General features: G+C 37.9%; 1 protein-coding gene across 1 annotated transcript in view; it reads right to left on the reverse strand.

Moving 5' to 3' along the window:
- The window catches only part of POLR3B (RNA polymerase III subunit B), a 132660-nt gene that overhangs the window by 40478 nt on the left and 78109 nt on the right, over positions 1 to 14073 (reverse strand). Inside the window, exons 20-23 of the mRNA XM_049783144.1 lie at positions 11719 to 11928; positions 9023 to 9181; positions 6658 to 6775; positions 4269 to 4411 (exon numbers count right to left, since the gene is read on the reverse strand). Of these exons, the coding sequence (XP_049639101.1) occupies positions 4269 to 4411; positions 6658 to 6775; positions 9023 to 9181; positions 11719 to 11928 (630 nt within the window). The remainder of the gene's footprint in view (positions 1 to 4268; positions 4412 to 6657; positions 6776 to 9022; positions 9182 to 11718; positions 11929 to 14073) is intronic.

Genomic DNA, 14073 nt, shown 5'->3' on the forward strand with positions numbered 1-14073 from the left:
TCCAGGACCAAAGGTGGTTGGTTCAAATCCCGGTGTCCCATGTGGTCCCCCGTGCCTGCCGGGAGCTATTTCTGAGCAGACAGCCAGGAGTAACCCCTGAGCACCACCGGGTGTGGCCCAAAAACCAAAAAAAAAAAAGAATAATGGTGTGTGCCTGGATTTGATTCCTCGCACCAGAGTCCCTGGCACTGCAGGCACAGCCCTGGAGGCCCCTCAGCATCCCCAACACTACAAGGCCCAGCTAGCATCACATCCTGAGGTCCTTACAGTTTAGTTGGTTTAGATTGTCCAGCTGGCCAAGAACTGCCAGTGTTGCCCCAGATCCCCATAACATTGCTTGGGAGCAATGCATCCAGGCACAAAGTCACTGATTTCCTAGTATAAGGAATGGAACAAAGAAATAAAAAATTTTAGAATTCTACGAACAGAAGATAGTAAAACCTTTCAGAGAGTGGAATAGAGGAGGAATGGAAAGAAGGAAATCAGAGAGAAACAAGGTGTATGTATGTACTTCTCTCTCTCTCTCTCTCTCTCTCTCTCTCTCTCTCTCTCTCTCTCACACACACACACACACACACACACACACACAGAGATCAGGAATAATTAAGTAACAAGGAATCTAAATGATGCTACTATGATACCACTGAAAATCCTTAGGGAAAAGGATTTTTCAGTCTAGAATTCTATACTTGGCCAGGCTACCATCATTCTTCCCATTATTCTGCTCAAGTGTACACTACCACTGAATCCATATTTTTTGTTTATTGCTTGTTTTCTATGATTTTTTCAATAAATATGACCAAACCCTAAGGGAAGGAACTATTATAGAAATCTAGCTAATCAAAAGATTTTTAGCCTTAGATTAAAAACCATCTGGAAACATGCAAAATAAACATCTTATTACAAGTGAAAGGTCACCTAACCCCACAGGAAATTCTTCCCTTTTTGTATATAGACATTCAAGTCCAAGCCTCCTAAGATGGAACAGACTTCTCAGACTGCTGCTGCAAATCTTTGCAACTTAGAAACGAGTTCTATCAAAAAACATTCTACTCAGTATATTAACAGTCTGGAAAAAAGACTATAGTAAAATGACTTACTGTATTTACCAATCAAGTTTTCATTTCAAAAGTTGTTTTTTGCCTAACTATAAATACATATACCTACAATATATTAATTGAAACTAAGTAAAGGCAATCTATCACAAAAGAGAATCTATTGCTTTTCATTCAATTCCTTTAATTCTTTCACATATTCAAACATTACCAACCATTAAGTATCTACTATGAGAAAGAAAGGCTCAGCGAGAAGAGAAAGACGTGTTCTGTTCTTGTAAAGGTTAGTGAAATCAGAGCAAGGTGGATAATCAGTAAAATGTATGCCAGCTTCAGCTCTTTTCACTCTTTCAAATTCTTTTCTGATGTTAAAGACAGTATTTTAAGTTTATAATGAATTAAAAAAAAAAGATGCTTTCTTCTTTTAACTCACTAAAAGAAATGATATTTTTTGAATAGCTACCTATACTTTAAAAGGTATGTCACTTGGAGTGTATTTATAAATATAATTTTAGGATAAGCAGATACTAAGTGAGATAAATAGCACAGAGAAACAAAGCCTAAGGCACATTTCTAAATGTCATTAAAGTAAAGCAATCAGTACTGGCAGGGATGTGGGGAGAAAGGAACTCTCATTCACTGCTGATGGGAATGCCGTCTAGTCCAGCCTTTATAAAACAACAATACGGAGATTCCTCAAAAAACTGGAAATTGAGCTTCCATATGATCCAGTTATACCACTCCTAGGGATATACCCTAGGAACACAAAAACATAAAACAAAAACACAAAAATGCCTTCCTCACACCTATATTCATTGCTATGCTTTTTACAATAACCAGAATCCAAAAAAAACAAGATGCCCTTCAACAGATGAATGGCTAAAGAAACTGTGGCACATATATGCAATGGAATATTATGCAGTGGTCAGGAAAGATGAAGTCATAAAATTTTCCTATACATGATGGGCCTGGAAACTATTATGCTGAGTGAAGTAAGTCAGAGGGAAAGAGATAGACACACAATAGTCTAACTCATCTATGGGTTTTAAGGGAAAAAAAGACATTATTGTGATAATGCCCAGAGATAATAGAGATGAAAGCTGGAAGGACTGGCTCACGATATGAAGCTCACCGCAAAGAACGGTTAGAAAAATAGCTATACTACCATTTCCCCCTGCAAAGGCAGACTATAAAAGGGGAAATCTTACATATAAAAACGAGCTCTTATCTACTGGAGATAAGAACTCATACTTGTTTACAATATAGGGGCACCTCCCACCTTGAAAATATGTCATGTGGTCCCAACTTAGGTGATTAGACACCAACCGTTCAGCCTTGAACCCTGGATCCCAGACATAGAAATGCCACAGTTCTTCACAACAGCCACAGGAAACAGATCCCATCCGGGACATCCTTAATACTGTCCAGACACCAACAAGTGCCAGTTCTAATATGATATCCTGACAACGAGGAAACTGAAAACCTAAAAGCAGGTTATCCTATCTCACCAGCTAATGATAAGACAAAATTAGAAGACTTATCATCCTTTGGTCTGTCCAAATGCCAAGATCGCAATTTACAGATGACTGGTCATGGTTCTATCAGCCAGTCATCTGTAAATAGGATAGAACCATGACCGGACTGTATTTTTCCTGGGACCAATAAAAAAAGCCCTAGTCTAGGGCTTGAGCCTAGGGTTTGAGCTATGACCTGCACAACAACCATGATCTCTAGTTCCAGAGGTCTGTCTGAGATGACTGCAACGGAATGGGTCTTCTGGAAACATAATGAAAGACGTTATCCCAGGCTCTATCCTAGGATCAGCGCAAAGACCAAGACCACCAACCACAGAAGACGGATTAAAATTACACTGAGGGAACAGAATTTCTAGAACCACAAAGAAAGACTTCATCATAAGTTTCACTCCCTGACCTGTGCAGATACCGAGATCTCTAGATACAGAGGTCTGATTTTATTACCCAGGACGGAGCAGAAGTCTTCCATACACCACAAAAGCACCAAGGGGAGAGCAAATGAACCTGAAAGGAGTCTATAGTTAATCACATGACAATATACTTCAAGGGTGGAGAAACCCTGTATCTCTTAGGCCAAGTGAATTCCTGTTCAAATGACCCCAATATTTATTGTGCCTGTGCAGGAGGGAAGAAAAAAAAAGCGAAAAGCACAAAACAATTTTTCTTATTTATCTAGGCTTTGTCAATTTCTTTGTTTTGGTGTGGATATTGAAGTTGTTGTCTCCATTTATATTTTTTTTTCTTCTTTTCTTTTCTTCCTTTATGTGCTCTGCCATGTTTTTTTTTTTATCTCAAGACCGTGGCTTTTATGTGATACTTATCTTTATTGTTGGAATGCTCACTGGATATTTTATTTGACACCTCTTTTTGTACTGTTGTGGTGTTTCACTTTCTTTTTCCCCTTTGTCTCTCCAACCTAGGATGAGAGCCTCCAGAAGGACTCCACCCATTTTTGGCATATTTGATTTTTTTCCCCAGTTTATTTCTTTTCTCTTCTTCAAACAAAACCATATAACTTGAACTATCTAGTCCCGCCTCCCAATTAGAGCAGGAAATAAGGGAGGTACCAAGACCAAACAGGGGTAGGACCAATAAGTAGTAAGCTAGGCACACAGGGGACCACTTATTCTGGCAGCCCTGGGGGTGAGGGAGGAGGATATGGGAGGTAGGACGGGAAGGGAGATGGAGGGAGGGCAATTCAGTGATGGGAACTCCCCTGATTTTATGTTAATAGGTACCAAAAATATTATTGTCAATGATATGTAAGCCACTATGATTAAAATAAAAATTATATTTATTAAAAAAAAGAAAAATAGCTACACTAACAACCATCATGACAATGTTAAAGAGTAAGAAAAGTAGAATGAATGTCTAGAATACAGGTAGGGGGTGGGGGAGGAGAAAGATGAGGCATTGGTGGTGGGAATATTGCACTAGTGAAGGGGGGGGTGTTCTTTTTATGATTGAAACCCAACTATAATCATGTTTGTAATCATGGTGCTTAAATAAAGATATTATTAAAAAAAATAAAGTATAGGATAGTCTGAGATCTAAAACAAGAGTACCCTTTACATGAGAATAATTTCAAAGTCATATTTTAATAGGAAAAACATTGTTCTTACATATATGGTCAAGTATATTTCATTTTATGAATAAGTTGAGAAATAAAATAATTTACCTTTTTGCCCATGACGACTGCTGAATTTGTCCCCAATCTCTGGTCTTCTTGTTTGTCTCAGCAGCATTTTGATCAGAAATGCATCTTCAGCATTAGAAGATATCATCACTTTCTCAATATATGAATCCGTTGCCCCTTTGTAGCTAATATTAAGAGGAAGTAACAATAAATTTTAAGGTGCTTATTGTGAACTTCTTATCCCCTATTTTATACTTACCAGAGAATATTCTGATATTCCCAACTAGGATACCTCAAGATGACTTTCATTTGCAACATTACATTAATGTTACCATTTTCCTTTATTACCCAAGTGTAAAATGGATGACATTTATAAACATTTATTACAAGGCAAGTAAATTCTCCATCATATATACCATGTACATGTCAATATTCCATATCTTGGAGAAGAAAAATTGAAGCTTAGAAAGATTAAACACTTGTTCAAGACCTAACTCATGTGAAGCAGACCTGGGATTAGAGCTTCTGAAGCCTGTCAGACTGGACTCTGAGTACCTGACTACTTTATAAATATGACTTTTAAATGTGAGTTTTCTCATGATATTTATACTGATAATAAATAAATCTAAAAAAAGTCTCATATGATTCAGCTCTATTATTGATTCCACCCACCCTGCTTCTTATATCTCATTTCATGCTACAAACATTATACATTGTCTACTATGTGTTAGATCCCTGTAAACTATAGACAGAAACACAGATTTGATTCCTATTCCAAAGGAACTCACAATTGGCTAAGAGACAAAGGGCAGTGCAGTAAAGGTGCAGCCTTTAATGATGATGATGATGATGATGATGATGATGATGATGATGATGAAAGAAAACAGGTTGAAATAAGGGAGAAAAGAGGCATGAGGTTTTGGAGTTAGGACAGTGGCCCATTCTCCACCACCTCCTGCCCACTATGGGAGGATAGGAGAGAAAATGACAGAATAAGAGCTGGCAAAGGCCAAGACATAGCCTCATGCCACATAAAACCAAATGGTATATAACCAGTTTGTCTTTTGAAAATCGCTTTCATTTTATAGTCCTTAGGGCATGGGACTATATTCCATACCCATGTGCAATGGTTCACTTTCTCCCCTGTGACCCACTCTAGAGACAAATCTGAAGTCCCATAGCACCACAGCACTTAGCATAGTGGTCAAGGGTAGGGCCTGAAGCTAGACCACATGGGTTCAAACTCTGGCTCTGCTACTGTAGTTCATGACTTAACCATGTGATGGAACCTCCCTGTCACATTTTCCATGTCTTTCAAATAAAGCTAATAAAAGAACATAGCTTATGAGTGGTGGCAAGTAACTGATCTGACACATGCAGAATAACCAGAGCAGTGACTAATATAGTAAGGTTTTCAATTAAGGAGCATGCCAATAACTTACTTTCTTGCTGGAGGTCTTTTGTCCACTACATGTGACTTCTTGTAGGCAGCACTGTGGCTGATTTTAGCTTTATATCCTGGCACACACAGAGGAATTAGGGGGAATACTCCTGGCTGTGCTCAGGGTTTGCTCCTGGTGTTACTCAGGGAACCACTGAATGCCAGGCACTGAATTAGGCACTCTTAACTGCAGCTTTAACTTCTGCCGTATTATCTCTCTGATCCTGAGTTTTGTTGTTCTATCATGCTGCAGTAAGTTTCAAATTCTATTACATTTTAGAGTTTGGAGAGTATTTGAAGATTAATGAGTTTAGCTCATTGTACAAATGAAAAAACATAGGCCAAGAGATTTTTTTTAATTCAAATATGCTAAGATACCACTGTCTTCTGGAGGATCGTGGATGCCGCACTATGCTCAGTGTTTGTTTTAAAAAACAATTCTGATCACACCAACAATCTCTTAACTCTTCCGCAAACTATGCCACTGTTTGCCCAAAACCTAGGTGTATTTATGTTATTCTGTATTTCCTCTTGCTGTCAGCTCTATCTGGAATCCCTTATACCTATTTTGGCCCAGAATTCAAACATACGTAGGTCAGAAGGTCTATGTGATTCCACAGCCTTGATTTTACCTTCTTTTTTAAAATTTTTTCTCTTTATTAAAACATCTTGATTACAAATATGATTGTGATTAGGTTTCAGTCATGTAAAGAACATCCCCCTTCACCAGTGCAATATTCCCACCACCAATGTCCCAAATCTCCCTCCATCCCACGCCACCCCACCTGTACTCCAGACAGGCTTTCCAGTTCCTTCATTCATTCACATAATTATGATTTTACCTTCTATGCCACACTATCTTCATGGCAAGTACTAGTATGCCAAATTGCTATTTCTGGTCCTCTAACTCCAAGATTAACTTTCATTTCCTTCTATTCCTTTGGTTTTTAAAACCTTTCTTTGCATTTCCAAGAAATAACCAGTACATACGTGATGGGCACATCTTTGTATTGTGGCTGCTGAGGGACGTTGCTTCCTTCCAAAGGAATCTGAGTTACTGTCGGCATGGACTTATTTACAAGCACTTGTTTGTTTTCTACTTTCTCACCTAAAAGAGAGAAGAAGAATTTACAGATGTCTTTATTATTCATGCAGATTGTAAGAGTAGTGAAATATAAAACTATGTGATTAGAGTTTGGTGAAATTCAGACATGAAGGAAAAAATATAAATCTATACATATTTGGAGACTGGCATTCAAGAGAGCTCATCTACAATTCTGTTTTTTAGCTCTGGCTTCTGGGCCACACCTGACAGTGCTCAGGACTAACTCCTGGTGTTGTACAGGGGACCATATATGGTGTTGCTAGGGATCATTCCTGGGTTAGCTCCATACAAGGTAGATACCTTACCCACTGTACTATCTCTCTAGCACTCATCTATAATTATGTAGCTTTCTGAAAAAAAAGAAAAATCATAGATTAAGGACACAAGAACTAGACCACAGCAACAATGAGCCCATCATGACAATAGATAGCAATGATTCATATTTCTATATATCCCTATATATAATACATATATAAAATATAAATATATATATAATATATAAGTATATGTGTATTTTTATCTTCAATTTGTACATTATTTTTTGCTTTGTACATTTTTATAATTTCAAGGACTAACTACAATAATCCTGTTGTGCTAATTTTCCTAGCCATTTGCTTAAATTATGTGTGGAATTCTCTAGGAACCCAAAGGGAGAGGAGGTAAATAAGCTGCCATGGGGCCGGGCGGTGGCGCTAGAGGTAAGGTGCCTGCCTTACCTGCGCTAGCCTTGGACGGACCGCGGTTCGATCCCCCAGCATCCCATATGGTCCCCCAAGCCAGGAGCGACTTCTGAGCACATAGCCAGGAGTAACCCCTGAGCGTCACCTGGTGTGGCCCAAAAACCAAAAAAAAAAAAAGATGAAAAAAAAAATAAGCTGCCATGTAAGATGTGCCTACAGGCATGTAATATCAAGAGACATAGCAAGGTAAGACTTGGCTCCATAATGCCTTGCCCCTAACACAGCCTTTGTGTCACTTCAGTAGCCTGGTTAGGGGTAGGTGAAGTGGGTAGGAGAACACTCTTGATCAGTTCCTTCTACTCTGGCTCGCTTCCTTCTACTCTTCTCATGTGTGCTTTTAGGATCAGAAGGAAAAGAGTAACTAGATTGCAAGGCCTTGCATCTGGCCCTGCTCTTTCTTACACCCTGTGCCCCAATTTCCCTCCATGGAAACTCATATTCACAGAGCTCCATGCCCTGGTGTGAGTGTACTTCTTTCAGTTGACTCTCAAGTCACAGTATATATGCACAAACCTTCCAACTGCTGCTTTTTCCTCCACTTCACTAGTTTACTCTACTTCCCACCACTGCCTTGGGGAATACTCCTACAATGTCCCAATCTTTTTGACTATGTCAAATGTACTGGCTATCACTTTCTATAAAGTTACTTAGATAGCAATTCTCTTGTTAATTAAGGCCTCACAATTCCATAGTGTTCCTTAAACTGGCTGACACAAACTAGGATACACATGCATGTAAGCCTGTCTTCCACGATGGTCTCCCATACTGGTTACTGAGGCTCATGAGGGCAAGGGCTGTGGATTGCATCACAAAATCCATTACAAGTTTGTAACGACAATGTAGTGATGATCTGAGGGGAAGAAGATTTTAAAGTGAGTGTAATTTAAATGCCAAATGATGACATATTAATATAGATGCAGAGCTAATGTCTTCTAAATCTTTTCTTAGAGGGGCTTTCCCACGATTTAAAAAGATGAAACTAGGGGCTGGAGCAATAGCATAGCATAGCATTAGGGTGTTTGCCTTGCACGTGGCTGACCCAGGATGAAACTGGGTTCCATCCCTGGCATCCCATATGGTCCCCCAAGCCAGGAACGATTTCTGTGGACATAACCAGGAGTAACCCCTGAGCATCATCAGGTGTACTCTGCCCCGTCCCCCTCCCCCCATTAAAAGATAAAACTAGCAAAGTATAACTAGAACAATACAGCAGGGCTGTGATGTGACTCAGCTACAAAATCACCTGCCTTGCATGCATTAGGTCTCGGCTTCAGTCCCCAGCATCTTATAAAAAAGAAGAGTGAGGTGGTGGTTAGGTTACTGCTCTATAAAAACACCTGCACAGAGAAACAGATTGGATAGAAATTCATCAAAACTGAACACACTAGTGTTAGAATAGTGGTTTTATAGTGTTTCTTTCCTGTTATACTGAAAAAATATTCAGCAACATAGAATAATGTTCATAATTTTAAACAGGAATCCTTACAATTGCTCAATTTTATGCTTTTACCTGGAGAACAAATACCATCTGCATCTAAAATCTCATGTCGCCAGATGGGTTTCCTTGTTGCAGCATCCAACATTGGCCCCATCACTTTATCGAAAGTCTGATTGGTATATCTTTTCAATGTACATTTAGCATTTTTATATACTAGACAACGTCCAAAGCCTAAAATAAAACCAAAGAGAGGGGATGTCAGAACTCAATATAGAAGAATGACAAAATGCCAATTCCTGTTACTGGTTAACTCAGTATTATCTACTGTGTCCCACCATCCTGGCTCCCCAATAACCTAAACTGCTTTACATATATACATATATATATATATACATACATATAATCTGGGACCCTCAAACCAAGCACTTTTCTATTGTGCATCAAGACTTTGGGATCTCTTTGCCATTTCTTAGTATAAAATATACAATCCTTGCTACATTGAAGGCAGGTGAGAGAAAACTAAGCATGTCATGTCATTTTGATTCACTTACAGTAGAGCCAAAGAAAGTGAGAATAGAAAAGGGTCTCATTGATCGACAAGCTTAACCCCTCTAGCTCACAGGTGCTGGAAATGATGGTTCAGAGAAACTCAGTAGACAAAGTTACCCAGAAAGTTGGGCACAGGCTTGAGAATAAACTAAGTTCACAGATTCACACAGGATCCTTTGCGTACATCCTTTCAAAACATAACATTTGTTAACCTTCTCGGGTAAGTTTTTCTTTTCTTTGAAAAAGTGAATTAACTTTTTTCTGATTTTGCCATTGAAAGAAAGTTCTTTCACTAACAAAGAACAAAAAAATTTTTTTTCTAGGGAAAAGAATGAAAAAGAAGCAATTAAATTATTTTAATAGGAAAGATAATTTACCTGCCACAAAAAATAGAATTTACTGATTATATTTTTAAGTCACATTTAAAATATAGAAGAACATGTTTTAAAATCAATTAATAACCTAAGCATTAAGTAAAATCAATAAAATAAAGAGAAGACTATCTTCAGATGGAGCAAAAGACTCAATCACTGAGTACCATAGGAGGATTATTCAGTTGCCCAAAAGACCAGTCAATCCTTCAACACTAAAAATAATTTCCCGAGATTTTGCCCTTTGGCTAAGCAGTTATTTTAAACTGGGTTCTCTTGTTTAATCTCCCTCAGGATAAGATGAAACATGTCAAAGTTCACTTAAATAGAAAAATGTCTTGAGATTAAGTGCTGACTACTACTTACGATTTTCCACCAAAAGCAAAACTCTTCCAAGAAATATAAGAATGTAAACTTAGAAAAATTAATTCTAGTAGAACCAATTTCTAAAAAAAATTTCAGTTGCATAAATGGAATTTTTAAAATATGAAGGTGACTATGGGATGACACATCACACTATTACCATCCAAGCAACAGATAAAGATGTTTGTGTGTCTTCAAGCAAGGTTTCAGTCATCCTGGCTCCACTAACTTGTCTAAGGCCATAATAAATTCAGCTCGAGAGTCAGCTGCTTTGGAAACATTACATGATCTTGGACTATGTACAATAGCCATTAACTACAACATGCTAGAGTTCAGTGTGAATCTGAATTGCAGGAAATCGAGAAGTGTTCCTTTTAAGTGTAAAGGGATCTTTTATTTCCAGGTGGTAGCTTAAAAGCTAGAAGATGAAACCTCAGATCATTAAACGGTGTTGCAGAGTTTCTGACAGACTTCACAAAGTCTTCAGATTTCCACATAAACGTTACCAGTTAATCAGAAAGGAAAACATCGAGTCTTAAAGCATGACTGTTGTCATTTGGAGGAAAAAAAGAGGCATAAATTAAGTGCAGCCAACATTAATGCCAACGACACATGTCTAGTGGTACTATTATGGCTGCCTAGCAACTACAAAGAGTGAAGGGACAGGCAGAGTGGATATACCAGAAAGGAAAAAGAGAAAAAAAAGATTATGAAGAGAGAAGTGAAACTTTAGATCGAGTGAGATAGTTCACAAATCATGAACTGACAATTTGCAAAAGTAAACTTAAAGAACAGAGAAAAAAAAAGCATAGAACTATAAGGCAAGGTTTTTGAAAATGTTATTTTTAACTTTTATCATTTTGTTAACAAAATGATTTAACTTAGCATTGATATATAAAATTAATAGAATAACCTTTTAGATCCAAACTTTACTACTGTGCTCTCAAACATGTTTGCTGCTCAATTTGTCATTAGATATATGAAAAAGGCATTTTATTTAAACATTAATAGAAAATAAACAAGTTCTTACATGTCTTCTATTAAGCAAGTGCCTCTCATTATCAATAAAGTAAAATATTAGAAGAAAAGTAAGATTCTTTAGTAGTATATTACTTCTATTTAATTTTCATTTGAAAAATGCCAACACCAAAATATAAACAGCTCTCATTCATTTACATACTAAAAAATTAAAATCACTTGAAACTAACAGCAATTTAACACCAAGTGATTTTATATTGATCATCCAATGCTTTGTGTTTGTGTGTGTGAAGCAAGAACGTTTTTATTGAAACTTATTTAGAAAGACGTGAGAGGAGAGAAAGGATAAAGTGCACACTCAAGAGCGAACATAGGCTTCTCCAGAGTGGAAATAAGCAAAGAAACATCAAGACAAGAAAGTGAGATATAGGCTAGAAGAGCAAAGCTTCCTACGTTTAATTTTTTTACAAAGCAACTTTGTTGTCAGAATTGTGAAAATTTACTTACCTCTGTCCAGTGAGGCCTTATTTAAAACAAGAGCGTCTTCAATATCATAGCCACTATAACTCATTACGGCAACTGTGGCATTCTGTCCAGCTGGCAGCTTCTCAAATTCTATCAACTCAATAGTCTTTGTCTTAACCATGGGTTTTTGTGGATATGCAAGTAAATACATAAGCGTATCAATTCTGTTCCGCTGGTTGTATCCAATGGTTCCTTCATTAATGTGGGGAAAAACAAAATGCAACATTCTAGTATGTGGAATAATTACTTAGAGCTGAATACAGAGAAAAACATATTAGTTTCACTAATTACAATGAAAATAATCTTCGGGTCAAATATTTCCAAGCAATACCCTCACACTGGCTAGCAACTTTCAGAATAATTTTTTTTCAGTGATATTTAAAATCCTACAATTTATCACTTACTACAATTATACCAGTCTAACTTCAGCTTTTTGGGTTTATCCAGTTAATTTCATTTGAGGAATTTTAACTTCACAAGTAAATCAACAATTCTGTGCTTGGTTCTGCTCTTTTCCAGGCACAATTCTAGTTGCAAGGAAGTTAATTAGCAAACAACACATAGTGCTTAGAGGCTATAAGGACCTTACACAGGGACACAAATAGAAATATCTCATAAAACAAACAAACCAATAAACACAAAAGTCCTGAGTAAAATTGGAGGCAGAAGAAGAAGAACACAGAAGAGAAAAGAACTCAAATCAAGGAGGATTGCATTTATTCATTTGTGTAACTACTCCTTTATTAAGCAGGCAGTCAACTGTGCCAAACTGAGATGACCAATGAGGGATGGGTTCTTCTTTTCTCAGCAATCAGCCTTTCCAATTGATGAGACCTTTGAGGGTTGCTAATATCAACTGAAGGTGAAATCAGAATGTTACTATTTACTTTTCAGGGGTTTACCAGGGTTCAGACCTGGCCAGGACTAAAATATTTTGCTCTCCTGTAGTTATGAATAGTTGATCATATTCAAGAGACTGTGATCCAGAGAAACTCAGGTTGGGCCTACTTGCTGGGCTCAATTATGAACCCTTAAGCTCTAACCTCTCCCAGACTGAGCTGTTGGAGAGCTTCTCTATTCGAAGACAGACAGCTCTAAGCCCTTCTTTTGCACATGCCTCCATAGCGACACATTCTCAACATCCACACTCCTGAGAAGCCCATGTACCACTTAATGGAATTAAATTCTAACATGAATAGGTAATCAAGACTCTTTGGGGCTGATGACAAAGCTCAAGTATTAGGCCTTGGGTTTGATCTCCAGCACTATATGGTCCCTAGGTATCACTAGTGAGGTCCTCAGGCCCTCAAGACCTGCCAGGGCACATTACTAAAAGCAACAACAACAAAACCCGAACAGTACAGTGTTTATTTTCTGACCACCTACTCCAAACTCATATCAATAAAGCAATGAAAGTAATTGCATAATGTCTTAATCTTTAGAAACTTTTTATCAGAGACTCAATGAAAAAACAATTGGTAAACTAAACCTCAAAAGCCTTTTGCCAAGTTACACTATAAAGTTCAATTTAATTATGTTATTTTAATGCCAACTAATAAACTGGGCAGAATACCTGGTAATAGATCACTCATTGCTTCAGGAATCACATAACTGCTGCTTGATTCATGGCAAAGTTCACTAACAACAAGTTTGTTCTATTACATGAAAACAGTTATAATTTATGTGGAGATTTTAGCTCCAATTGTGTACTTTACCCAGCTGGAGGCAAGGGTTCAGGCAATGTCCCACCAGGCCTCCAAACATGTCCTCTGAAACCTGAGAACAGGCATTATTATGCAGCAGGGAAGCATACATGGCTGCCTCTCCAAACAATGGTGAAAGTCACTGGATCCTGCTATAAATTGTGCTGCCAGGCTCACAACATAATTCTCGGCATTACCACAGATACTGGATGGATGAACAGCAAAATGGGTCAGCAAAATGCCTGCTGCTTAGGTGTTTATCAGGAATCTTTCTTTGAAGACTTTAAAAAAATGTGTACGACCATTTTTTTAGAAATATTTTTAGTTGGCCGGAGTGGTGGCGTGTGCCAAAAGGCGTCTGCCTTGTGTGTGCCAGCCTAGGATGGACCACAGTTCGATACCCCAGAATCCCATATGGTCCCCCAAGCCAGGAACGATTTCTGAGTACATAGCCAGGAGTGGCCCCTGAGCATGTCACCAGGTGTGAGTCAAAAACCAAAAAAAAAAAAAAGAGAGAAATATTTTTAGTGGCACTGACTATAGTTATGTGGATTAAAACGTATTTTATAATGCCAGGAATGTAGCTCAGTATATAGCACTTGTCTGGCAAATGTGAGGTCCTGGGTCCAATCCT

This window comes from Suncus etruscus, chromosome 11 (genome assembly GCF_024139225.1).
Source record: "Suncus etruscus isolate mSunEtr1 chromosome 11, mSunEtr1.pri.cur, whole genome shotgun sequence".
NCBI lineage: Eukaryota > Metazoa > Chordata > Mammalia > Eulipotyphla > Soricidae > Suncus > Suncus etruscus.